This window comes from Nicotiana sylvestris, chromosome 3 (assembly GCF_000393655.2).
Source record: "Nicotiana sylvestris chromosome 3, ASM39365v2, whole genome shotgun sequence".
Classification (NCBI taxonomy): Eukaryota; Viridiplantae; Streptophyta; class Magnoliopsida; order Solanales; family Solanaceae; genus Nicotiana; species Nicotiana sylvestris.
In genome coordinates this window covers 218,470,199-218,497,476 of record NC_091059.1, presented here as the reverse complement: position 1 = coordinate 218,497,476, position 27,278 = coordinate 218,470,199, and the positions used below count along the sequence as shown (strand labels likewise).

Here is a 27,278-nt window from a genome sequence, read left to right as displayed (position 1 = left end):
AAGTATATATTGTAAGAAGCTTTTGCAAATCGGGAGGGAGTGACAATTTTGCTTTCATAAGTACTAAAACAACAAGAGCTCCATACATTAGGAGGGGAGCGTCTGTCCGTCCTTCAAAAACATCCATCATAAGGTAAAGTGAATCTAATCATAAGAACCTTAATTTATACTTTATTAAAACTTGTGTTATCTAGCTATGAGACCTCATCCTAAAAAAACGTGTGATATAAAAGTGTCACGATCCGGATTTTCCACCCGAGGAAGTCGTGATGGCGCCTACTGATAGGAGCTAGGCAAGCCAATTACTTATTACTTCTTTTAACAAACATTGACAATATTAAAGCAGCGAAACATTTAATAATAAAGCGGAAGACTTAATTGTAATTTACTGAAAACAAAACGGAAATCCATATACAACTCTACCCAAGAACCGGTGTCACAATACTCACGAACGTCTAGAGAATACTAAATACAAGGTTTGAATGAAACATATAACTGTCTGTTTCGGTACAAGAGATAACAAACTAAATAAAAATAGAAAGGGACTCTGGGCCTGCGCACGTCAGCAAGGCTACCTCGAATGTCCCCGGACTGAAGGTCAGCTCCCGAATCTCCTACTGCTGTCCAAAAGCTGCTCCGGCACTGTGATCTGTACAAAAAAATGCACAGAGTGAAGCATCAGCACAACCGACCCCATGTGTTGGTAAGTTCCTAGCCTAACCTCAGCGAAGTAGTGACGAGGCTAGACCAGACTACCAGATAAACCTGTGCAGTTATAATATATATTGCGAAAAATAAACAGGATATAAGTAGTTTATAAAAGGAGGGGGAACATGCTGTGGGGAGGTAACAGACATAACATGAAGTCTAAATTTAAAGACAGAACAGCCAACAGAAACCTATATCCGGAACAAGCACACTTAATCTATAATTTGTTGCGGCGCGCAACCCGATCCAACCACATAACAGTACTGTTGCGGCGTGCAACCCGATCCACAATTATCATTGTTGCGGCGTGCAACCCGATCCAAATATATATAGTAATGTTGCGGCGTGCAACCCGACCCACAATTATCATTGTTGCGGCGTGCAACCCGACCCAAATATATATAGTAGTGTTGCGGCGTGCAACCCGATCCATATCAATACCTTTTATATTTGTTGCGGCGCGCAATCCGATCCTTATAAAAAGAATATCTCCAATACTCACCCAGACAACAACCGCAAATAAGGGGCAAGGGGAGTAACAATTAATGCGAGAAATCCCGACAAGGGAATATAATAACACAACTAAGTTCTGGCAAGGGAGCAATATCAATGAACTCAATATCCCGGCAAGGGAGAAAATCAACAAACCAATAATACGTCCCGACAAGGGAATAATCAATATCTAATTCTTTTTCTTTCACTTTCCACTTATAATTCACTTTATCATGCGAGCCATCGCTCCAAAGAATCAGTTAAGCATGAAAGAACCACAACAAAATCCGAACAAACACAATATAGGGACTCACGGTCATGCTAGACACCAGTGTATACACTCGTCACCATGCCTATACGCCGTACTCGACAATTAGCAATTAGCAAATAAGACTCTACTCCTATTCCCTCAAGCCAAAGTTAGACCAACACTTACCTCAACTTCCACGGCTAAATCAATCCACAACGACCGCTTTCCCTTTCGAATTCGGCTCCAACTCAATCAAATCTATGAAATAATGACTTTATAATATCAATAATAGCTAAACAAATCAAACCCAATGCCTAAATATAGATTCCCAACTTTTCTTCCAAAAATTCCAAAAATCGACCCCGGGCTCGCTTGGTCAAAACACGAGGTTCGAACCAATTTCATATCACCCATTCCCCCACGAGCCCGAATATACAATTTGTTTTCAAATTCGACCCCAAAACGAGGTCTAAATCGAAGAAAATTGAATTTGACCCAAGTGGTCTTGAAGAAATGGGGGCTTCAATGGTCTCCTAGAGCTTGGGGAATAAGAGAGCTCGAGTGAATTTGAGTTAAAACCCGTATGCCCTGTTCTGAAACTTTTTAAAAAAAAATTACTGGGCGATTTTGCACTACGCGTTCGCGACATGAGAGTCGTGTTCGCGAAGAAAGGAAGCTGACAAGCTTCGCGTTCGCGAGAGGAGGACTGGGAACGCGAAAAGGAAGGCACTGGGGGTCCACAGAATTGGCCTACGCGAACGCGAGATGTGGTTCACGAACGCGATGAAGGGAGAGCTGGAGCTACGCAAACGCGAGATGTGGTTCGCGAACGCGATGAAGGGAGAGCTGGAGCTACGCGAACGCGAGATGTGGTTCGCGAACGCGAAGAAGGGGGACACGACAGGCATCGCGAACGCGAGCTGAAGGCCGCGAACGCGAAGAAGGGAATTCCTGTGCAAAAATTGCAGAAAATCTGCTATCATCCTAAGTCCAAAACCACCCCGAACAACTCCGAAAACACTCCTTAGCCCTCAGGGCTCCTAACCAAGCACACACACTAACTCAACAACATCCTACGAACTCAACCGTGCGATCAAATCGCCAAAATAACATCAAAAACACTGAATTAAGCCTTAAAATCCATGATTTCTTCCAAATTTCATAAACTTCCATTTTTTTGAGATTTAAGTCCGAAACACGTCAAACGACATCTGATTTCAGTCAAATTCCACAGAAACGTCTTATATCACATATAAGACCTATACCAGGTGCCGGAACTAAAATACGGTCCCGATACCAACACTTTCTAATCCATTTTCATTTCAAATTTCCATATTAATTTCAGAAAAATAATTTCTTTTAAAAATTCATTTCTCGGGCTCGGGACCTCGGATTTCGATTCCGGGCATACGCCCGAGTCCTATATTTTTCTACGGACCCTCCGGGACCGTCAAATCATGGGTCCGGGTCCGTTTACCCAAAATGTTGACCAAAGTCAACTTTGCTCATTTTAATTCCATATTTTAGCATTTTTTTTTTTTTACAGAATTTCACATATAAGCTTTCCGGCTACGCGCCCGGACTGCGTACGCAAATCGAGGCGACTAAAAATGAAATTTTCAAGGCCTCGAAAGCACGAAATAAATGAAAAAACAGGTGATGACCCTTTGGGTCGTCACAAAAAGGATGCCCCATTATGGGATTTTATGTTAACACTATTTGATTTTATGGTCTTATACAAGAAAATACACACGATGTAATCATTTTTTAACTATAAGGAGTGATGACTGTTTCTATGACCCATGGTCGGTAAGCAAAATTATGACATAGGCAATAAACATCGCAATTATCAATATTGGCCCTAGTATATCTACTGGCAATATATCATACCCTTAAACTCCAGCAACGACAACTTAGATTCTTTTGAAATTTCAAACATACAATTGATAATTTTGTACAACTTCATCTCAATGAGTATAGTTGAAGCTACGCACAATTAATTTAAGTAATAAAATGTACAACTCATATTTCTCGAACTTAGTTTATCAATTTTATATTTGATATTTCTAAAGGCCGCTCAACATGCATTGCAATCTTAATAATACGTGACGTAAATTTGAGCTTACGTGGTATTGCCGATGCATTGCAATTTATGTACGATCTCTAATACTCAACCCTAATGTAGTGTGACGCTCGATATTGATACAATAAGATACTTGTTGTCAATGTAATAAAATACTATCATATAGTAACACAATGAGATACTAGATGTTGACAACATGAAAGGTGCTTGACGTTGAGCGGGAGTTTCATACATTTTTTCATTAAAGTGCTTTAGATTGTCACTCAATAATAATCCTAATGTCCTAATTAAAATAACATGCATGTCAGTCGCCTATAAATGATCATTTTTTTTATTTTCGTATTTAGACTACAACATCAATCAATATTGTACATTTATTCTTGATAGTATACGCTCTTTTATGTTCGTGATCCAAAGGATTTTGTACATTACCATATCTTATTTTTTTACTCATTAGCATCGCATAAAACACAAAATATAAATGATCAAATTAATAAAGTTCTTGCATGAAAGTTTACATGTGCTTTGTCATATAATGGACTTAGGTAAAAGTGTATATAATATTTCAAGAACATGTGTGCATTATTACGAAGAGTTTGATTCATGATTTATATTTAACGTGTTCAACCTTTAGATTTTTACTATGAATTCATTATATTTTTAAATTTTTTCTCTTCCATCTTTCTTCCTATCTTGCTTCCCTCTTCCTCTTTTTGTCCTTCTTGAGCTGAGGGTCTATTGGAAATAACCTCTCTACCTGCATTAGGTAAGGGTAAGGTCTGCGTACAGACTACTCTCCCCAGACACCACATGTTGAGATCAAATTGGGTTTGTTGTTGTTGTTGTAAACCGTGATAGTTGGAGGGGAACAATAATTTCAATATGTCAGACTTGGTGATTTTGAAAGAAAGTAAAATAAAAAGTACTTAATTAAAACGCAAAAAGGGGATACGATACATGCCCATCTCCTAAGAATAGACCCGATTCTTAGAAAAAGAAAAAAGGTGAAAAAAAGAATAAAATAGATGTGAGATCTAAACCTCTTGGCTCAATTCTAGAAAAAGAAAGGAAAAAATAACAAGATATACGTGAATTTGAAACATGACTCCACTTTTAAAGGTGTACACAATAATTATAGCAAAAGACTCTTTAAACTTGGGTACATAGATGTATATTCAAGCAATCTTAAAGAGATACCATATACTGTTATATATGGTATAGGAAAATGAGCATGGGTTCATATGAACCCATACCCTTATCCTCAGGTACACCTCTGGGCTTATCCTCAGTTATATATTGTGTACACCTATGAACACAATATCATGCTCTCTTCTGCATCAACATATTTTCTTGCATGGTCTATAATAGGGGTGTACATGGACCGGGTTGGTTCGTTTTTTATCAAAACCAAACCAAATCAATTATATCGGTTTGGATTGATTCGGTTTTGTCGGGTTTTTCGGGTTTTTTTGTTACATGAATATTATTTCAATCTTACTTTGTTAAATTATAGGTAAAGTTTTGATAAGTGAATATATATTTAGTAAATATGGAAAAAAATTAACAAACATATGATCTATTAAAATATTCTAATGGGAGAATTTTTTTAGTAACACATGATAGTTATTTTCTTATCCGTCTAACAATAAGTTTTTGTTAGTTTACGCTTTCAAGGTTAATACATAAGAGAATTCCAAATATTTCTACATTTTCTAAAGAAAATTCACTATAAAGTCTTAAAAATATAAATAATATTTATAAATTTATATGTCGGTTTGGTTCGGATTTTTTTACTCAATACCAAACCAAGTCAAACCAAACCTAGTCGGGTGTTTTAATCGGTTTAGTTTGGTTTTTCGATTTGGTGCGATTTTCCGGTTCGGTTTGAACACCCCTAGTCTATAATATGTTTATAGCTTCTTGGTATGTCCTTATGCAATGCTTCAAGGAGCTCTTTATAGTTTAGCCGCGTGATGAACATTTTACGGCAAGTTTTTTGTTTAATTTTTATTCCTTGCTGATTTTGAATTAGAAACATCTTATTTAATCACGAGCAATCTATCTAGTAATAACTCTAATACTTTTCCTATTGTTTTTTTTACCATAGACATGTTTTTTTTAGCGAAAAATATTGTTATATATGAATGTTGTTGATCAATCATCGTTGTCGGTTAAAACATTTTCATGTTGGTATCGTTCATATCATTCATTTATTGTCCTTCAATACGTGGGAAATATTCTATACTAGATGGCATTTGGTAGCTTGTGCATTATCTTATATTTGAATTTAGTAGTAGGTGATTATATGTTAGTGCCTTCCGAATAAACTTGGATTGGCATCATAAATTGTGATTTGTTACAACTGATGCAAAATAATACTATATGTTACTAATAAGGGCGTAATCAGGTACCGAATAATCTATGTTATGATAAAAGTGAAACCTCCAAATCAAAAATTTAAAACTTAAGTAAATTATAATGCAAGCTTATGTATTAAAATTGTAATAAAAATAAGTATTATTCTCTCCGGTTCATTTTAATTGATATTTTGGTCCTTTTTTATGATCCATAATATTGGATTTTTTCTAAGTTACTCTGCGAGTAAATAGTCTTCAAGTATTTGTTATATTTCAAATAAATAAATATAATTAATGTTAAAAGGTAGAATTTGTTAATATGTGCGATCAAAAAAAATCAAATAAAGAGGGAGTACAAAATTAAAATCTCCAGAAAGAACTCCCAAACGGGAAGCGCTAACATTTGACGGAACTTCAAAAATTACAAGCCGCAAAGTTATCAGTGAGCTTCAACGGAACTCCACCCCCTTCCCCTCCCCTCTCTCTCACTTATGTTGAATTTGAGATTTCGACGTAGGTTCTGAAATAGAGGGTTTAAAAATTTGAGTTGACACTTGTTATTGGTTTCTTCTCTTGTCAATCCTTTTGATTTTTTGACCTAGGGTTTGAACAACCTTGTGGATCTTCTGTTGTATTGTGTTGTGTTGTAAACGATTAGTATATTTTTCAAGGGCTAGGTCCTTGATTTTGTAGGCCTCACTTTACTGGTACTTTTCCTTGGTTTTTGCGTGATAACCAATCACTGTTGTTCATTGAATTGTTTTATTGCATTCTTATTGAAATGTTGTACGCAACGACAAAAACCATGCTTATTCTTTGGAGTAGTACTTTAACCTGATAAGGTTGTTTCGATTTACCTTGTGAATTGATATCTGGTATGATGGTTATTTCTTTTGAGGTGGGTCACATAGCATGGTAGGTTAAAACATCATGGGTGAAGAATCTGTGCAATATGAATGATGTAATGTTATAGTTTGTCAAGTCTCAGTTTATTTCTGTTTCAATTGTTGGAAGTATTTGATTTACTGTATTTCGGTGAGTGAGAAGAATCAACTGATGATTTTATTCGATAGAGAAAAGTATATTACTATATGTTTTGTATAAAACATAATCAACTGCCTTACAATGTAACTAATCCATATGCTAGATTTGTGTGATTGAGGGCAGGAACTCTAGCAATTTTGACACCCAAATGCATTTTAAATCTATCTTTCATTTTATGTATTTTGCTGTTTAATGCAGTTAAAGATGGGGTCTGATCTGAGGAGGTGGGTTTCAGACAAATTGATGTCTCTTTTGGGGTACTCACAGCCCACAGTTGTTACTTATGTTCTTACTCTTTGTAAGTCCTCTTCTTATATTTTAATAAACTTTGATTAGAGTACCTACATTCTGATGTTAAATTGTTGTGGCAACATTGTTCATAATATCACTTCAATGCAGCTAAGAAAGCTTCATCACCTTCTGATCTGATTAATCAGCTCGTAGATATGGGAATGTCATCCTCGGGTGAAACAAGGGTGTTTGCTCAAGAAATTTTTTCTAGAGTTGAGCGCAAGACGACAGAGCCAAATGTTAGAATTTCTTACAATTTCAGTTAGTTCACAGGGTTTGACTAGTGAGGATTCTTTTGGTGAAACATTGCGCTTTATCTCTTAACATTCGGTATTTCTTGTTGCACCAGCTTTATTTACAACAAGAAAGGGAGGCTGCAAAGTTGGTGAGGAAGCAAAAAACCTACACGCTTCTGGAGGCTGATGATGATGATGACAATAATGTTGGTAGTGAAAGTAATTCTGTGTCCTCTCAGACTAGGAAAGAGGATACCCATCAGAAGAAGTTCAGGAAGAGGGTTGAGACCCATGAAGACGAAGACGAAGACGACGAGGCATAGTGCTTATACTCTTCTTCTTGATAGAATTCGGTTTTGTTTCTGATGGTAAGCTGCTCCGATAGTGCTTGTTGTATTAACAGGTTTCCTTCTATCGACTAAATATGATGGTGCAGGTAGTTAGGAATGTGGGCGATGAAAGACGGGTTAGGAGACGAACTTCCCTAGATGAAGATGACCGTGACGACTCTGAGGTACAGCTTATGGTCTATTCTTTCAACTTTTTTGCGTGTTCACCTTCTCCATACTCAGAACTCCCGAACCATTTGATATTACTTGCATGTTTTGCTGTCGTAGTCAGAAGAAGAAATACTACGGGACCAAAAGGAGAGGGAGGAGTTGGAACGACATCTCAGAGAGCGAGATGCTGCTGGAACTAGAAAGGTGAGCAATTTTATCATCGTTTGAACCTCCGTGTGCTTAGCTAGCATGCAGTGCTTTTATGATTTGAATTCGCTGTCAGGTTGGTTTGGGTGGAAAGGTATGTTTGAGTTATTGGTAAATCAATCTATTAATTCTTCTGTTTTCAGAGTTGTAAAATTGAAGCATGGATGCACTCTAGGCAATGAAAGATTGGTCCCGTACAAATGCGAATCTAATGGAGTAGTCTTGTGGATTTGACTATCTTTTAATGCATTTGAAACCGACAATTTTCGATGAAGCTTTTATTTAAGTTTTTGTTGGTTTAGTTGCTGTTAATTTGAAAGTTTAAAACTGAGGCACATATGCGCTTGGATCTTCTGTGTTCTATTTGCTCATATACACCTTCTATTAGGTTCCCGGTCTGAGCATCACATTCTTTGATTGTGTTTGTACATTGATATAACCTATATATTTGAATGTCTCTCTTGATTGGTTGCTCTTTACCTTATAGAAAAAATAGTTGCTCTTTTCTTCATAAAAAAAATGTTGCTCTTTTAATTTTAAAATTGAAAAAATGTGGCATGCATGCTCGAGGATTTTCTGTGTCATTTTGCTAGCTTTTACATGAGCTCATTTATTCATGTATTTGTTTATTTTTCTTATTCTTCAGTAGAAAAAATGAGAATTTGTGCAAATGAGCTCATACATGAATAAATGAGCTTATTCTTTGATTGTGTTTGTGCATTGATATAACCTGTATATTTGAATGTCTCTCTTGATTAGTTGCTCTTTAGCTTATAGAACAAATAGTTGCTCTTTTCTTCATATCCAATAATATCTTTTGTTGAAATTATTGAATATGATTTCATCCTGTGTCTACTACTGGAGGTCAGACTTATTTCTTGTGCGCTGATGGTATTCAGTTTCATCTTTCTTCGTTTTAATACTACTGTGGTATTTTTGTCTTCGTTAACAGTTGGCAGAGCCAAAATTAACAAGGAAGGAGGAAGGTACTTACTATAGATACAGTTCCTGCTGTACATGTATCTGTTTATTTTTCTTATCCTTCAGTAGAAAAAATGAGAATTAATGCAAATGAGCTCATATATACATGAATAAATGACAGAAGAGGCAATCAGGAGGTCTGATGCGTTGGAGCGAGATGACATTGGAGCTTTAAGGTTAGTCACCATACAAACTAGTTCAGTATTCTAGTATTATCTTGCATCTCACAAAATCTTCTAGTAACCACGTCAATCCATCCTGAACTTGCAATACCTCTTCTATTTGAAGTTCATTTACTTATCTATTTTGTTCAAAGGAGCTAATTGAAGTTGGTGTGTCACTTTTACCTGTAGTACTATGTTAATAGTTTTAAGAAGGTACTTGAACCCCCCCCCCCCCCCCCAAAAAAAAAAAAAAAAAAGAAGAAGAAAAGAAGGGAAGCAGATGAAATTGGACTTAGGAAAACATCAGTTTGCTTGTTGGTAGATAAAGTGGCAAGGGACATGAATTGGAGCTTTTGGATCTTTTGTTGCTTGGATGTCATTTTTTCCCGCTTATTGAGTAATCCACTCTTAAAGAAGAAGGAGAAACTTGATAGATCTGCAGTATATAAGTTAAATTTCGATTCAGGCTAATCTGCTTTCAGATAAAAGACAACGCGATAAGTATGTACAGATTGGGGACATGGTTTGACCAAGTCATTTGTCAAATCAGCATCTAGTTTGCATGAAAAGTATAAGTGGAGCATCAAGCTCTTTTAATATGGAATACATCTGTCTGGATATTCTCATACTTCATTCTAAACAAGTTAAAGATATGATGGTGTTCTTCAAGCAGCTTTTCTTTCTATTCAATCTTCTATAGTCTCCAACTCGTGGTTGTTTCATCTACTGTCCTTTTTAATACCCATAAAATGTTGAACATCAAGACGTGAGAGTCCATATTTGAATTTGCAATGCAACAGTGGTTTGTGCATTCACTGTGACCTGTGCCAGAGAACACCACTTCAGAGTTGAGAGGAGATAGTACTAGTGACAGAAAAAAGGCGCATTGTGGCATTTGGACTAGAAAGCTATGTTTCTATTCATCCTTTCTAGGATTGATTGGGTATGTAATTGAGAAGAACTTATTCGTCATCCTTATCATTTCTGTTTCAAAAAAATAAAATAAAATTGAGAAGCACTTGGGTGTTAATGTCTAACAAGGTTTTGGTGAAAGACTGATCTTTTGTAAGATTGAATGGCTTTGTGCACATTAATTTTCTAGTGCATTGCATTCGATACTTAGTTTTCCTTTACTATGCTTATGTATGTTTTATTCTTTTTCTTTTTCTTGTGGGATTTGGGAGAAGGGTGAAAGAGGTTTTGGGGTTGGGGGCTTCTGTTATGTACAATTTAAAATGGACGGTCCAATTTTGGGATGAGGTACTGTATCTTTGCATCTGGGCCTCCATGAAGGACAATGTTGAATTATAGGCCTCAGTAGCCGGATTTGCTATTACTATGTGAAGGATTTAGGGCAGAAATTGGAAACAAATTTACTTGTGTGAACAATTTGTTCGGGCAATCTCAGAATATCTTCCTAAGCTTTAAAAAATATCACATGCCAATACTTATTATTTTGCACATTAAGTATTTGGCTCTTTAGCTGGCCGCCGATCCTTGTTATTTTGCACATTGAGTATTGGGCTGTTAAGCTGGCATTCACAGATAATTTACAGACTCACGTCCCAATTTCACTCTGATCCAGGAAGGTTTCGAGACGAGAATATTTAAAGAAGAGGGAGCAGAAGAAGCTAGAGGAACTAAGGTATTTAGATGATTGGGTATTATAGTTTACAGTCACTTATTGTATGGAAGTAAATTACGTTTTCCTATGTTATATAATCTTAAATTATTTCATTCTGGTAAGTAGTCAATGTATAACCATGTTTGTGGTTTTCCAGAGACGATATAGAGGATGAGCAATACCTGTTTGAGGGAGTGAAGCTGACAGAAGCGGAGCAACGTGAATTAAGGCAAGGAAATATACTTCCCCTGCTTTGTTTTGATGCTTATTCTGTAATAATTCTTAATATAAGATTGCTTTTCCTAATTCATCTGGTTTCTTCATTGCAATTGATTCCATACTGAACTCACTCAGTGGCACTTGTTTATTTGAAGACTTATTCTTGCTATTCAGAGATTGCATGATGTGGAGTGCATCTACTATTTTCCAGCTTACCAAAATTTTGAATCCCATAGTGGTTTGTGTTTATCATTCTCTTTTAGTAGCTTATGTAAATGGGTTTTACATGCCTTGTCTTTCCTGCTTTGGTGGAAGTCCTACTTCTAGTTGACGTGAAGTCATCCCATGTTTCTCATCTGTTGTCACTTGATTTATCTGACTACTTGTTCAATGGTTGTGATAATATACGGATTCCAGCTATCACTCAATGTGATATAATTTCATCATTCCCTTATCATGTGAAGATACTGATGAGTACTAAATGAATTCTTGTGAACGTGGAATTAGTGCCTTTTTGCATTTGCCTTTTTTAGTTTTTGGTCTAACATTCTCTTAAGTAGACTTTGATTGAATGCGGGATTGCTTTATATGTGCATATGCTATTGTGTGCTCAGGACCTTTGCAATTTTGCAGCTATAAAAAACAGATATATGAACTAGTTAAGAAGCGATCAGAAGACACCGATGACCTAGGCGAGGTAATCGATATTCTAAATATTTATCGCTTCCAAGAACATTTTTTGATGTGATACATTATTTTTTATTGTCTGTAGCATTTACTGCTTTGATTTCTTCCTTGTCATAGTTCCTGGCATCTCCTTCTCTTTCCCTCCCCCACAACATATGAATAAAAAGTAGAAAGAAAAAATGATGTCTAGGTCATTACTGCCAGTGATCCTTCCTTGTCCTAACCTTCCTTTTGTGAAGACTCGTTTTTGTTCTATCGCCAGTATTATTTCTTCAATCTTCTCCTAGATTTGTTGTGTGAATTATATGTTCCGTCCATAGTTGAAATAGTGGATGATTATACCTTTTTTTTTTTTTGAAAAGTTAACAGATTCCAATATATTGATAAAAGTAGTCCCTAGCACAAAGATTGTGCTAAGGAGTAACAAGTTACAAGACCCAAAATTGACAAAAAACCAATTTTGTAACAGCTACAAGGAGCCAATGAGATCTACTAGGGATTCTGCATCTCGTACAAGAGCTTCTTTACACCAAAAATAAAACAAAAATATACAGTTCATCTTAATCCTTTGTTCAGGGCTTGCCACATCTTCAAAGGATCTAGAGTTTCTTTCCTTCCAAATTGTCCATCAAATTTACAATGTTCCACCACTTCTTTTGGCCTGTAATTATCCTGGAGCCAGTCCAACTTGCCATCATCTCATCAGTTCTCCTAGGCATTGTCCAGCTTTGGCCTTTCATGCTCATGATTGTACCTTTTTTTAGAAGTCCTTTTTACAAAGTATCAATAACTGGAAGAAAAAACATCAAATGTTGTTCTCGCTCTTACCTTTTCTGAACAAACTAGTGGATGTTTGTTGGGGGTGCACGGTAATCAGAATTTTAGCAATTACTGGAAGCCCTATATTACTGTTTTCTACTTGGTTTATTTTCTTATCCCATGTTTAATGTGCCAAATTATTCATCAGATAGGCCTAAATCAAGGACAATGAGTTTGATGCGATATTACTAGGGCCACTGATCTGAAGAAGATGTAAACCAATTGTAAAAATATTGGAAAAAAATTTGTAAAAATATTGGAAATCGGGCATGGAAATTAAGTTGATTAAGTTTGAACTCTATTCCATTTTCCAGTTTATCTCAGTTCTTGTATGTAAATCACTTATTGTTGTTTTATTCTAAATACAGTATAGGATGCCTGATGCCTATGATCTTGAAGGTGGTGTAAATCAGGAAAAGAGATTTTCGGTGGCTTCAGAGCGTTACAGGTTAGTTATATTGAGAAAGATAGTCGTAACAGTTGTTCTAGCATACGGAGATGCGTAAAAGTGCGATATGGTCTTGGAAAGTCAATTTTTTAATTAAATTTTTTATATGGTCTTGTATTCTGTTTTGACATTTCCAGGGATCCAGATGCTGCTGAAAAGATGAACCCCTTTGCAGAACAAGAAGCATGGGAAGAACATCAGATTGGTAATCTCCAATTCACTGCTGCAATACTCAAGTTTTTGATGAACTTAGGAAGTTTTCTAGTCTCTAAGTCTGGAGTCATCGCAATGCAGGGAAGGCAACGCTTAAATTCGGGTCAAAAAATAGAAAGCCCACATCTGAGGACTATCAGTAAGTTCTAGTTTCTCTCCCTGCTCCCCCCCTCACCCCCCCCCCCCAAAAAAAAAAAAAAAGAAAAAAGAATAACCCCGCACATGTAAGTGTACAATGTGTACATACAGAAAGGATGGTATGGAAGAATTGGCTTCTGTGCTTTACAGTTAGTGGATTTTTCTGTATCAAGGATCTGAAGGTATTTGTTTTCCAGCTAAATCTTATTATTCAAACCCGAGAACTACTTTGGTGCAGATTTGTTTTTGAAGACCAAATTGAGTTCATAAAGGCAGCAGTGATGGATGGTGTTAATGTATGTCTGCTTATTCAATCTTGTCAACATGTTGTTATGCTAAATCTCCTTTCGCTAATTTCTTGATCATTGGTTTAAGGCCGTCTTTGGTTTGTGCGCAGGTTGACCAAGAGTCTCCCGCTGAGTCAATAGAGAAGTCTATGGCTAAATCAGCATTTGAAAAACTTCAGGTATCAATTTATCAGCATCATGTTGTGCAATAGAATTAGCACTTATGGATGTTTGGTATGTGAACAAGTTATAGCGGGATTACAATGTAAGGATTATAATACGTGGATTAAATAACATGTTTTGTGGTAGATATTCGGTTCATTGCATTAAAATTGGGATTTAGGGTATAATATAAACCTCGTGTTTGGTTTTCCACTAGATAAACTTGGAAAAATTTTGTTTCCAGTTTTAACCTTGGCCTTCTTAAAAAAATTTGGGAGAAGAGCTTTGGGGAAGGGCATCTTTGTCTTTTGATTGTTTTATCTCGGGATTAGCTAACCTGGGATAGTTATCCCACGTGGAATGTGGTATACGAATAAACGGATAGGAGTTGATAATGAAGGTCTGCATATACAAAGTTTTGTCTTTTCTGTTAGAATTCTTCACTTTTGCTCTCTGGCTTTTGCACATTATTATACTACGAGGTTTTTATTGAGACCATTTTTCTAGATTGACAATGGGTTGTACCTTCCAATTTTGTTGCGTTCGATTATTGAAACTCATTTTTGCTGATCGTCTTTCCTGTATGCATTCTTTAGGAGGATAGGAAGACCCTACCAATATATCCCTACAGGGATGATTTGCTCCAAGCTGTTAATGATCATCAGGTTAGGTTGGTTGCTTTGCATTTGTTTTTACTTTTCTTTTGTTGTGGTCTCAGGCTAGTTATAATGTAATTTTTACTAAATTGTTGTGTAGACGCTATATACAAATTTGTTGCTTGTTGCAGGTTCTTGTTATTGTTGGAGAAACGGGTTCCGGGAAGACCACCCAGATACCGCAGTATCTACACGAGGCGGGGTATACCAAACGCGGGAAGGTATGGATGTCTCTTATCTAGAAGGGAGGATGTTTCTTTTAAGAGGCAGAGACTGTTTTCTGGGATAGCATTAACTACCATGCCAAGGGAAGTGGCTGGAACTAAAAGAGAATGACGCCTAATTAATTGAGGGATATGCTATCTTACAACTCCTTTTTGATAAGTACTGTGGACTATTCACATAAGCACCAGGAAGGTTCTGAAGTTACAAAAGTTCAGAGGACTTCCCCTTTAGTTCAGGAGTCCGAGAAGTCCACCAATTAGTCGAAATCATTTACACTTTTTAAGTTTCCCCAGCAAACCAGAAGTCAATTAGCATCTAAATTCGACATAGTGTATTGCTTTTGTATTTCATTCAAAGTATCTATTGTTTCTCTCTCTAGATTCCCCCGAGTACATAAAGGTTTTCTTCATAAAGCTCTTATACGCTTCCTACCTCTTTATCCCCGTCCGCTATTTATAGCATCCTTTAAGGTCTTTGCGATGCCGACTGTACTCCGAAATGATTAAGGAATATTCTCCAGATTTGACTGACTGGAGGGTGATGCAGAAAGTAAAGGTTTATGGCCTCAGTTGATTGTTCACAAATGTAACATCTACTGCAAGGTATAACTCCCCCTTGGCTGCAGATTATCCATAGATACGTCCTTATGCGTAGCAGTCCTTATAAGCATTCTAGTGGAGTTTTACTCTTCCTGAAAGTTTTCCAATGCCCAGAGAGTATTCACACCATTTCCCAGCAAAAGCACGCCGCAAGATTTTTCGGTAAACTATCCTCTCTCTTATCAGCTACCTCCTCCACATATGCTTTGTAAATCCTTATTAAAATGGATGGAAATAAGAGAACATATGTTTTCTTGTTTCCTTTTCAGCATTGCCGAACACTTAAGGAAAATAATAAAATTCTCCCCATGATGGATTTGAATCACCAAGTCCCTCCACCCGTGTTTCTTGGTCCAAGCATAGTGCAAGTTATGTTGTCATATACAGCTCCATTTCCTTGTAGGAAGAACATGGTTGGAGCCAGCAAAGAGTTGGCAATCTTAGTTCAAAACAAACTTTGCTACAATTGGCCTCCTTATCTCTTTTTATACTAAATGTTGAGAACCTCTCAGTTCAAACTCTGGCTGTTGCTGTTGGGCTCTCTGTTATTTTAGGTTTGGTTTGTGGGTCTTGTTTCTGCAATTCTTGAGAGTGCTCTCTCTCTCTCTCTCCCTTCCTTTTTTTTTTGTTGAGAAGGTAACATTTGTTGTATATATATAACTGCACCAAAGCTAGTATAGTCATCCATAATTACAAAAGGGCCACAGGAATATATTAATCCTTAAACTACTTACAAGGATCCTATAGCTTCAACAAAAGACTCTAGATCTTCCATGTATTCTTGCTTACACCAAAAATGGAAAAGGGATAAAAATTGCATTTTCAGTTTCTGGATAGAGCTGTATTTATCTTCAAAGCATCTTTGGTTTCTCTCATTCCACCAAATGCAAGCTGGGACAATCTATGTGAAGCAAGCAACTTTTTAAGGAATTGTTGAACTTCTCTCTCTCTCTTCCTTTGATCAAAGACCTTTGGAAATCTTTCCACATAGCTTTTATGAATTGTTGAAGGCTTGCATGTATCTTGTGTACTCATTCTGTAGCTGTCTACGAATGTGGTGATAACTGTATGGTCACCTTATTTGCAGTTCAGTTAATTGGATTGTCTGTCACTATATTGCTACGGGAATAAATATTTGGGGAAGAGTTTTTTATCTTGAGGTAGGAGGAGCATTTTTCAAGGGTCCTGCCAGTATGGTATGTTAACTTCGGTTGATTCTGTGAGGACTTCTCCGGTCATTTTCTTACTCCTCATGTCGTGTTTCTACCTTTAGAGATCTTTTGGCTCATCTTACTTTTGCAGATTCGTTGCGTGTTTATTCTGTGTCCCTTTCTTTTCACTGTTGTCTTACTTTTGAGCTTGGTCAAAATAATGCATGGAACCTACATATTCATGGGCTGTGTCTCTGCCAACTGAAGGTGCGGTAGAATGAAGGAACTTCCTAAAGAGGTTTTCTCTGTTGCCCTTGCAGCAATCCCAAATAGGGAATAGGGAAGCCAGAACATTTGGCTATCCTAAATCATGTCTTTAGGAGATGAATCCTACATGACTTTCTGCCTGAAATCTTGTAATGTAGGACAGCAAGGCCCTCTGTCAATTCCTTATTTTTTAGGCAACTCGAAGTTTTTGAACATGAACCGTAAATTTTGTAGTGATTCTTTTTGGCAGTGATCTTATTGTCAAGGCAATGTATTCTCCAATGGTTGAAGCCATTAAACGCCTATTCTTAGTGATGTAAAACTGGAATCAGAAATATGGTTTATGGTTGCTGAAACTAATATTTGCTTCTCACAGATTGGATGTACTCAACCTCGTCGAGTTGCTGCAATGAGTGTTTCTGCACGTGTTTCTCAAGAAATGGGAGTGAAACTTGGGCACGAGGTATGCTTCAGATGATATGTTTGCTCTTACTTCTATTAGTTGTAGATGATGTGTTTGCTCTTCATTTAGCATATGTTAAAGTTGAAAAAGAGGAAAGCTGGTTCTCATGTAGTTTGTAGCGAGACTCCTCTTGATTGTGTTTGCACTGAGACATTTTTGCTAATCGAGTTCTGGTACATCAGAGAACATCAAAGGCTTCTGATTTTTATTTATTATCTGCTCAGTTGTTTGCGTGATCTCTTGACATTGTCTTGTTCAAATGATATTTGTACCTTAGGACTTGACATATTTCGTCAATCTTTACATCAGCTTCCAACATGTAATGATTGAATCTGTCATGTCCAGGTTGGCTACTCTATTCGCTTTGAAGACTGCACTTCCGAAAAAACATTGCTGAAATATATGACTGATGGGATGTTGCTGAGAGAATTCCTTGGTGAGCCTGATCTAGCAAGCTATAGGTCTGTGCTGTAGTAAATGATTTTATTGGTATCCTTACCAAACTCCCAAGCCTTTTGATTTGTCTAATCAAGTATTTGGCTTTTCAGTGTCATCATGGTCGACGAGGCTCACGAAAGAACGTTATCCACTGACATCTTGTTTGGCTTGGTTAAGGCAAGTTCTCCCTATTCTAGCCTTTAAATCTTAATATGATGCTCACTCTTGGTCATAATTGGAAGTTGCCCTTTGTGTGGGAACTGAAAAATGGACATTATGAACTCTTTACTTGTTTGTTTTGTCAATGCAGCATGCATACATGAAATTAGATAGAAACTCTTGTTACTGGATATATCCTAATTTTCACTACAGTTCAGGAAGAGAAACCTGGAGAAAATTTAATGAAAAAAAAATCTCCTCATAGAAAGGCTTTTCCATTGGGCTCCCCAAAATTCTCACTTTGATTCTCCAGGCAAGAAATGGACTTTTCCCAACTTTCTTATACTTTCAAAGGAAACATGCAACAGAAAATGTTCTCTGTTGTTTTTTCTTCCCTAGTTTCCAAGCAAATGATTAATAATATTATGGTAGCTGGTGGGGTTGTATGGATTGGTGAACTAGGATGGGGAGTAACAACTTTACACGGGTCTTATTTGACCTTCAATTGTGACATTCATGAGTGTGAAACTGCATCCCATCACCTTCTTGTTGCTGATATAGCTACTTACTTTATCACAGGATATTGCTCGATTTCGGCCTGATCTAAAGTTGCTTATTTCAAGTGCGACTCTAGATGCAGAGAAGTTCAGTGATTATTTCGACTGTGCTCCAATTTTTAAAATTCCTGGAAGGCGGTTTCCAGTTGAGATACACTACACAAAAGCACCAGAGGCCGATTACTTGGATGCAGCAGTAGTCACCGCTCTTCAGATCCATGTAACTCAGCCACCTGGTGATGGTGATATCTTAATCTTTTTGACTGGGCAGGAGGAGATTGAAACAGCAGAGGAGATCATAAAGCACCGGATAAAGGGTCTGGGGACAAAAATTGCTGAGTTGATAATTTGCCCAATATATGCAAACCTGCCAACAGAACTGCAGGCCAAGATATTTGAGCCCACTCCTGAAGGGGCTCGTAAGGTTGTCCTGGCTACAAATATTGCTGAAACATCATTGACGATTGATGGGATTAAATATGTTATTGATCCAGGATTCTCTAAGATGAAGTCTTACAACCCTCGGACAGGAATGGAGTCACTACTGGTCACTCCTATATCGAAGGCGTCTGCGAACCAACGTGCTGGTCGATCTGGAAGAACTGGTCCTGGGAAGTGCTTTCGATTATACACTGCATATAACTACATGAATGATTTGGAAGATAACACAGTCCCAGAAATACAAAGGACCAACCTTGCAAACGTCGTGCTCTCTCTCAAGAGCCTTGGGATTCATGACTTGCTGAATTTTGACTTCATGGACCCCCCACCAGCAGAAGCTCTACTTAAAGCGCTGGAACTGCTCTTTGCCCTTAGTGCCCTTAATAAGCTTGGTGAGTTAACAAAAGTAGGTAGAAGAATGGCCGAGTTTCCTCTAGATCCGATGCTGTCCAAGATGATTGTTGCCTCTGACAAGTACAAGTGCTCTGATGAAATAATAAGTATTGCTGCTATGCTTTCTGTGGGGAATTCTATCTTCTATCGTCCAAAGGACAAACAAGTCCATGCGGACAATGCACGGATGAACTTTCATATGGGCAATGTGGGAGATCATATTGCGTTGCTAAAGGTTAGTTGCTGAATGATAATAAACCTGTTTTGGTACAATCATATCCCTGGTCAATATAGGTTTTTGTGGCATGATGATGTGCTTTGCATATCTTCTTACTTCATATTTGTATCTTCCCCTTGGTCAATCCTGCCTCTGAAGTACACCCCAATGGGTAGAGACAAAGTAGAAACAAGTTTCCATATGGTGGACTTGCCTCCAAGAGGTAGTTTTCTCGGGTCGGAGGTAGGCATGACAAATTTTCTGATGACCAGAATAAAGAAATGTCTTATATGATCAGGTGAAATTAAATGCTACCATGCGGGTATATATTTCTTTTGGTGTCAGGGGGGAGGGTACATCTGTAGGATGTTAAAGAAAATGCAATATCTTTATCACACTTCAAAATAATTGTCATTCCATGTTAACACACTATCATTATTATTATTATTACTCCCTCCGTTTCAATTTATGTGAACCTATTTCCTTTTTGGTCCGTGCCAAAAAGAATGACCCCTTTCCTTATTTGGAAACAATTTACCTTTATGCAATGATTTATAGCCACACAAAATATATGTACCTCATTTTACACCACAAGTTCAAAAGTCTTCTCTCTTTTCTTAAACTCCGTGCCCAGTCAAATGAGTTCACATAAATTGAAATGGAGGGATTATTATTATTATTATTTGATAATGTAAATTGTATTAATCAAAAGGGAGATAACTCCCGTATATAGGAAGTATACCAAAAAGTAGAGAATTTACATCAGAACATGATTCTCTACAAAAGACGCCCAATCTTCTATACAAGTAGGGGCTATATGAGTGCACCAAAAAGCGATCAAAGATAAAAGACTATTCTTAAGATGTGAAAAAGGAGACTCAATCCCCTCAAAAGCTCTCCTATTTCTCTCCCCCCAAACTATCCACATGAGAGCTAATGGGGCGAACTTCCACGCCTTTTGCTTTCTTCTTCTACGGAAACCGGCCCAGCTGCATAACATTTCCTTTACAGTGCTTGGCATCACCCATTGAACACTAAAAGGATTCAGGATTTCCCTCCACAAAGCCCACACTATCATTATTTATTTACTTGAAATTTAGCTGGCTACCTTCAAATAAAGAAAAGAAAATCTAGTTTGCAGCTTGGATGCATGCTAAAAATGGCTTTCTTCTTTGTCTACTGTTGTTCTTCAGGTTTATAATTCCTGGAAGGAAACAAACTTCTCAACACAGTGGTGCTATGAGAACTACATCCAGGTTAGTATCAAATTCTTGTTTTATGCTGTGATAGTCTCCTCTTTTTCATGAAAGACATTTAATAGCTAAATAAAATGCATCCAGGTTAGTTTCAAATTCTTGTTCTACGCTGAGTTAGCCTCTTCTTTTCCTTGTTGAAGGAAGCCATCTAGCCCAATAAAATTTGTATTTAGCTATGAATCATGATTCTGTTGCTACAAAAATATTTTAGTGCTACCATGTTTTCTTTAAATTTCACCAGTGTTATTAGAAGATCATTTTATCCACGGGGCTTTAACTAAAAAGGGCACTTATTATTAACAATAAAGAAAAGGCCCTTAATATTTTTCCATTCTCTAGATTTTTATAATAAGATGGGCTTAAGTGGAGCGACATGGAGGGGGATTCATATGACCAAACTCAATTTGATTGTGTTTGAGGCTTGTTGTATTGTTGTATCACAGACATGGCTACGGGAGGGAATTTCCCCTGACAGGACTGCAACTTTTACGGAAGGGGTTTGGGGGGAGTGATTGTAACTTTAAGTGATGAGTACTGTTGATTCATCATTGTTACTTGTAATGTTTAATGAAAAGTTCTTTTAACTTTCTAGGTCAGAAGCATGAAGAGAGCCAGGGATATCCGAGATCAATTGGAGGGCCTGCTGGAAAGGGTGGAAATTGAGTTGACTTCAAATATTAATGACTTGGAAGGTATAAAGAAGTCTATTACATCAGGATTTTTCCCCCACTCAGCAAAACTACAAAAGAATGGGTCTTATCGAACTGTTAAACATGCCCAGACAGTTCACATTCACCCCAGCTCAGGTTTAGCACAGGTAAGGATTTTGTTTACTTAGAGATAGAAAAATAAGTAGAAAAAGATGTTGCAAGTTACAAGAAGCTCTAATACATTGTTTGCTTGTGATGTTAAATCTAGGATAACTAATCCATGTATTATTTTATACACCAATTGGTCTATTATCTTATCCCACCAACATGGAATAACTAATCCATCTACAAGCTATACATGGATACAAGCACCAAAAGGACAAAAGTACCTTTTGTCTTTTTTCTAAAAGCCTATGAAGACCAAATACCCAAGGTTATAGTTATAAATTCATTATTTTTAGTTTAAAAAGTAAACAAACAATTTAGATGATACTTTGTATACCCAATTTTAGTGCAATGAACCAAACATCCAACAAGAAATAATCCATGTACTATTAATTTTCATATTATTAATCCCTGCATTACTACTTCCTACATTATATTCAATGTATAACTTGTGTTTGAACCAAACAACCCCTGAGTGTTGGGAATGTGAGTCTCAATGTCTCTTTTTTCACACCACCTATGACTCCTAGAGTTGATTTTACTTTCATCCTCTAGCATAAAATGTTATGTTGCTGATGAAGTCTTCCCACTCATTCATAATATTCCTCCCCATTCCGTACCCAAAAGGGAGTTTGGTATTTTTGGTCCTCCATCTCCCTTTTTGCGTACTTTTATTTTTTTCACCTCTCTCCATATATCGTGCTTCTTAATCACGAATTATCATAACCATTTTCCTAATAAGGTCTTTCCGAAAACTTGGAGATCTTTCATTCCAACTGTCTAAGTGGAACTATCTAGTCCCATTTGCTGAGTCCCGTAGGAAGTTCCTTTGAAGCATTTCCAATTTACCTATGATACTGCGTGAAGTAATGATAATGCACGTAGAGATGCTACCGGAATCTATAGAGCTGACTTTATTGGAAGTACCCAAGGGTAAGCTCAGATAAGTAATTGGAACTTGGAAGAGTTTAGAGTTCCAACCACAACACTTGTGCTAAATGTTCAATATTGTTAACGTCATCCATCAGAATGCTATCACATTTCTTGAGGTTGATCTTGAGGGCTGACACTGTTTGGAAACATATAGGAACCTGTCTAAAGTTATCTCCTTGGTTAATGTCTGTGTCACAGAAAACTTAAGTGTTGTCTGCAAACAAGAGATGTGACCCTTCATTGTATCTTGTACCGGATTGCGGTAGAGAAGTCCCTCAAGCAACTACTTGCCATAGCTATCCATTTTTTTACCCAACACTTTGAGTTTCAAGATGAATAGCATGGGGGATGATGGGTCATCCTCTCTCACGCCCTTGAGCTCCAAAAATCACCCATTCACTAGGAGTGAGAATCTAACGACTGATATGCATAACTTGATCCCTTTCTCCACCTATCTGAGTCATATCTTCACATTTTAGATCCAGGAACTCCCAATTCACATGATTGTAGGCCTTCTCAAGGTTAAGTTAGCACAAGATTCTCGACTTCCCTACCTCCTTCTGGGATCGACCACTTCGTTTGCTACCAAGATGCTTCTAGGATTTGTCTTCTATCCATGAACACATTCTGAGACGTTGACTCTATCTTGTCCAACACCTTCTTTGATCTAGTGGAAAACATTTTAGAGATTATCTTGTTGATGCTCCCACTGGACTTATAGGCGGCATGTAATGATTGGTGTTCATTGCTCCTTTTTTTGGTATGATGACTTTAAAGGATGTGTCGAGGCTTCTTCAATTTGGAGTCTCTTAAAATCAGTATTGGCAAAGGCTCATTTAAGGCGCGCTTAAGCCCCGAAGCTCAAAAAAGCTCAGGGGTATGCACTTTGCCACTTAGGCCGCGCTTCAATGTAGGCAAAGCACCAAGGCACGCACCTCATTGCCCATAAATTCTATGTTGATAGAGCGATAACAAAACAACAAATATAATTGCAAAAATATATATTTATTGTTAAGGAAATCATTATGAAAATAAATTTGTTACTTTTTTTTGCATTATATATATATATATATATATATATATATATATATATATTTGCTTCGTTGTGCCTTTTTAAACTAAAACCCACATTTTAATTGCGCTTTGCACTTAAAGCTTTGATAGACCCGGAGTGCTTTTTAACGCTTTTCGCCCTTGACAACACTGCCTAAAATGCAACAATGGTTTTCATAACGTTTGCTTTGACTGTCGAATGCTGTTGGAAGGACGCTGGATGAATCCATCTGGCCCGGAGTCCATAGTACTTGCACGATTCTCTGCTGCCTCCCTCACCTCGTCTTCCCCAATCTCCCTGTCCAACTACTCCCTCTTATCATGTCCTATTTTTTTTAATAACCGTGGTGGTCTGGCCAGCTTGTGCGCACCTCGGCTAATTCCATTGGGTACCTGCCACCTTCCACCAGCAACATGTACTAGGTAACTCTATCCGCCAAGGCTTGGATAGATGGGAAGAAATCACCTAGTATTCTTTGCCTCCGCTAGGATTTGAACCTGAGACCTCATGGGTTTCACCCACTCCATTGACCTCTAGGCCACACCCTTTGGTGCTCATATCATGTCCTATTTGGTGGAATTATTGCCTTTTAAACTTAGCTTTCCAACTCACCTCACCTTTATACAAGCATGCGCTATCGCCCCTCTTATCTCCTCTCCTCATATAACCCTCTATCCTCTTCCAAAGACTCTTGAAGTTTAGCCTCCTATTCACCACTGCTGCCTGTGAAAGAATCTTGTATCAGTCTCCTCCAACCACGAAGCGTCGATCCCCTTTTCCCCTCAACTTCCACCAACTCATAAACTCTCACTTCTTCACCTCTACCCTTCCAAGATCCTCCCTATTCCACACCTGTATCTGTCCTTTCGTCATTTTCAACTTCTTTTCGAGTTTGAATGATGGCGTGCCTGTGACTGCAATCCAATTCCACCAGTACCGCTACTCTATTTACGAGATCTTTATCCTCAGCCTCATGTTCTCGAATCTGAAAGGGGCATGCGTGCTTCTTCCTCCACTACCATCTAGCATGATGGGTTAATGGTCCTCGATCTGCACCTTGACTGGAGAATCTGTGGTATGTTCAGTACCATTTCCTTCCAAGAGTTTGATGCCAAGAATCTTCGCTAGCGTTTGGGCATAGATTTGATTGGAACTTGAAAAAAGAGTTTTTGAAGTTGTGTTGAAAAATCTTTTTTGAAAGTTGAAATTGGGGTTTTGGACATGCATTTTATTTGAAGAAAAGTTGAAGTTTTGTGAGTGGAAGAAAAATTTTCACCCAAAAACTGCCCTAACCAGTTTTTTGGGATCTTGGAATTTTTTGAAATTATTTTTCCCAAAACATGATTATATTTCATAAACAAACAATGTTTTCAATTTTTTTTTGAAAAAATGAAGTCAAAATCTATGGCCAAACGGGAGCTTCAACTCTTGTTTATGATGTCGATCCTTCAGCCGTGGCCCGTATGTAACTACTAACTAGCTTCTGTCAAAGGAAGATCATAGTATGGTTTACTTTGTATTTTTAGGTTGAAAAGAGAGGCAGTCTGCCCTTTTCGTTCTTATGGATTTATTAGTCTTGTGATGCTCTTCCCTGACAACTGGTATTTCTGTGTGTTGTTTAGCTAATTATGACTGAGCCAGCCAATGAGGTCTTATCTCCCCCACCCCTCTCATTTTAATCCTTCCACGCTTTCAAATCGCATGCACTCAGTTTGTTGTGCTTTGTATTTTTAAGTTGTCAAGACAGATAATGTAACCTTAGTGATGATAGTAACTTCATGAGAATCATTTGCTCTTGCATATTGTAGGTGCTCCCTAGATGGGTTGTCTACCATGAGCTGGTCCTGACAACTAAGGAGTACATGCGGCAGGTTAGTCCACCTCTCCTTTATCTCTCTTCTTTTTGTTTCGTAGCAGGGTTATTATTGCGTTTGCTTAATCATCACAGAGATTGTAATTGAGGGTTTTCCTGGCAGGCAACTGAACTGAAACCCGAATGGCTTGTAGAAATAGCTCCTCACTACTATCAGTTGAAAGATGTTGAAGACGGTAAGCTTTCTAACTCTCTTTTGCATTATTTTCGGTTTCTGTTAGTCTGGCTGCTTTATTGGTGTCTCACAGCTAGACTACATCCCATCTCCTGGTTGAGGGACTTGCAATCCAACATGAACATTTGGTTTTAGGCAAGGGACTAGTTGCATTCAGCTTTGTTTTCAATAAAATATTGATATTTCCATCGGAGGAGGGTAGGATTGCACTTGTTGTTTCATAATTTAAAAAAAAACTTTTACAAGGGGTCATATAATTTTTTTTTTTATCATTGCCTTCTGTAGTCTCAACTTCAAGTGGCGTGTGACTGCAGAAAAGTAAAATGAAACCCCTTATTTTTGGCAGCCATATGCAACTGCTGGAAGGATGTCTTATAAGCTGCATCTAGTTTCATTTATTAGAGAATTAGATCCAACGAGCCTTGCTTGCAATGGAGTCATCTGAAGGCGGAGACACAGTTTTATTTAGTTTAAAATACTTATCTGCTTGATGCATATTAGGGGCCAAAATATCCAAAGTATAATCCTCATCCGCTTGATGCCTATTAGGACCAAAATATTTAATGTTGAGGCCATTAATTATCATATTTTTTTGGAGGTTTGGCAATCGGATTTCATTCCAGGAAAATTATGATGTCGTTCCATTTGTTCTATTTGAATAACATAATATTGTTGTGTTTATATGCCTTCTGCAGCTAGCTCAAAGAAAATGCCTCGCGGAAGTGGCCTTGCATCTTAGGATCAACTCCTATTTTTGCAAAAGAAAAGAGCATTGTCAAGAGAGTGGTTTATGCTATGAAAATCTGCTCATTATACTGCTAGGCAGGACTCTGCTAACTGAAGAAGTCCATGGACATTAACTGAGATGACTAGATAACTGTATATATGATTTTGTAGATGATTTTTGTAAATTTACGGCTGTAATTTTCTCTGCGTGCGTCTTTTTGATGCATTTGTTGTATGAGGGAGCTCAACTGTCTGATTAATGAGCTGCACCTCCTTTTAGTGATTGATACTGTGTATTAGTTATGTAGTAGGAGTATATAAATTGTGGTTAATCCATTTGTTTTATACGATGAGCTTGCTATGACCGAGTTAACAAAAGAAAATAGTGGCGATTACAGAAGAAAAGTATTCTTGTCATGCGCTAGTACTTTAAATTCAACAAAGCTCTCCTCTAATTCCTATACTGCTTTTGTTTATATAAGACTAGTTTTTGGGCACACGCATTGCGTGTGTATCCCATATCAATGAGTATAAAAATTCTAAAATAACAATTAAAGAAAAAAGTGAGTTTTGAAAATGACGAATGTCAATCATATTCAATAAAGGTATCATTCCCTTCCCACATAAATCATTTGATGTCTTACTGTAATTTCTTACACTTTGTACTTACTTTAGAAGCTCACGAAGATATTTGCTTGGTAGCGCAGAAAAAATAGATGTGTTGATTTGTATTCACATTATGCATAAAAGTGATTCATTCATTCAATGACCTTTACACTAAACTAAGGAAACAACTGAAAAAGAAAGCTTGAGCATTGCAAGCTCGCATAGTTCTAACTTCTAAGGAGATGAATTGTTATCTCTAAAAGCAAGAATATCTTAGTTATAACAACACGAAACAATATCTTTAAACTTCTTTATAGATAAAATGTCAATTCACATTTTGTATTTTGATTGACATTTTATCTAT

At 37.3% G+C, this 27,278-nt stretch overlaps 1 protein-coding gene across 4 annotated transcripts; it reads left to right on the top strand.

Moving 5' to 3' along the window:
- Window positions 1–6,245: 6,245 nt before the first annotated feature.
- Window positions 6,246–26,658, top strand: LOC104246038 (pre-mRNA-splicing factor ATP-dependent RNA helicase DEAH1-like). 4 transcript variants are annotated; one of them, XM_009801768.2, is made up of 27 exons: window positions 6,246–6,332; window positions 7,133–7,232; window positions 7,334–7,464; window positions 7,575–7,778; window positions 7,898–7,975; window positions 8,079–8,165; window positions 9,121–9,154; window positions 9,271–9,325; window positions 10,899–10,958; window positions 11,095–11,166; window positions 11,790–11,853; window positions 13,031–13,110; window positions 13,248–13,315; window positions 13,405–13,462; window positions 13,700–13,757; window positions 13,859–13,927; window positions 14,507–14,575; window positions 14,698–14,787; window positions 17,185–17,271; window positions 17,617–17,732; window positions 17,820–17,886; window positions 18,448–19,494; window positions 20,670–20,732; window positions 21,325–21,549; window positions 25,343–25,405; window positions 25,511–25,583; window positions 26,278–26,658. In XM_009801768.2, the coding sequence occupies exons 2-27, from the start codon at window positions 7,139–7,141 to the stop codon at window positions 26,319–26,321; spliced, it is 3,156 nt and encodes a 1,051-aa protein (XP_009800070.1). In that variant the 5' UTR covers window positions 6,246–6,332; window positions 7,133–7,138; the 3' UTR covers window positions 26,322–26,658. The 4 variants fall into 4 exon arrangements, with proteins under 4 accessions (XP_009800070.1, XP_009800071.1, XP_009800072.1 ...); XM_009801769.2 differs by having other exon boundaries at window positions 6,306–6,403; XM_009801770.2 differs by lacking the exon at window positions 6,246–6,332 and adding an exon at window positions 6,339–6,597.
- The last annotated feature ends 620 nt before the right edge of the window (window positions 26,659–27,278 follow it).

Excerpts from the sequence above, each read along its gene's own strand:
- LOC104246038 (XM_009801768.2), top strand. The coding sequence starts at position 7,139 with ATGGGGTCTGATCTGAGGAGGTGGGTTTCAGACAAATTGATGTCTCTT. Across the intron at positions 7,976-8,078 it reads ATGACCGTGACGACTCTGAG|TCAGAAGAAGAAATACTACG; the intron begins GTACAGCTTATG and ends TTGCTGTCGTAG. Across the intron at positions 13,316-13,404 it reads ATGGGAAGAACATCAGATTG|GGAAGGCAACGCTTAAATTC; the intron begins GTAATCTCCAAT and ends ATCGCAATGCAG.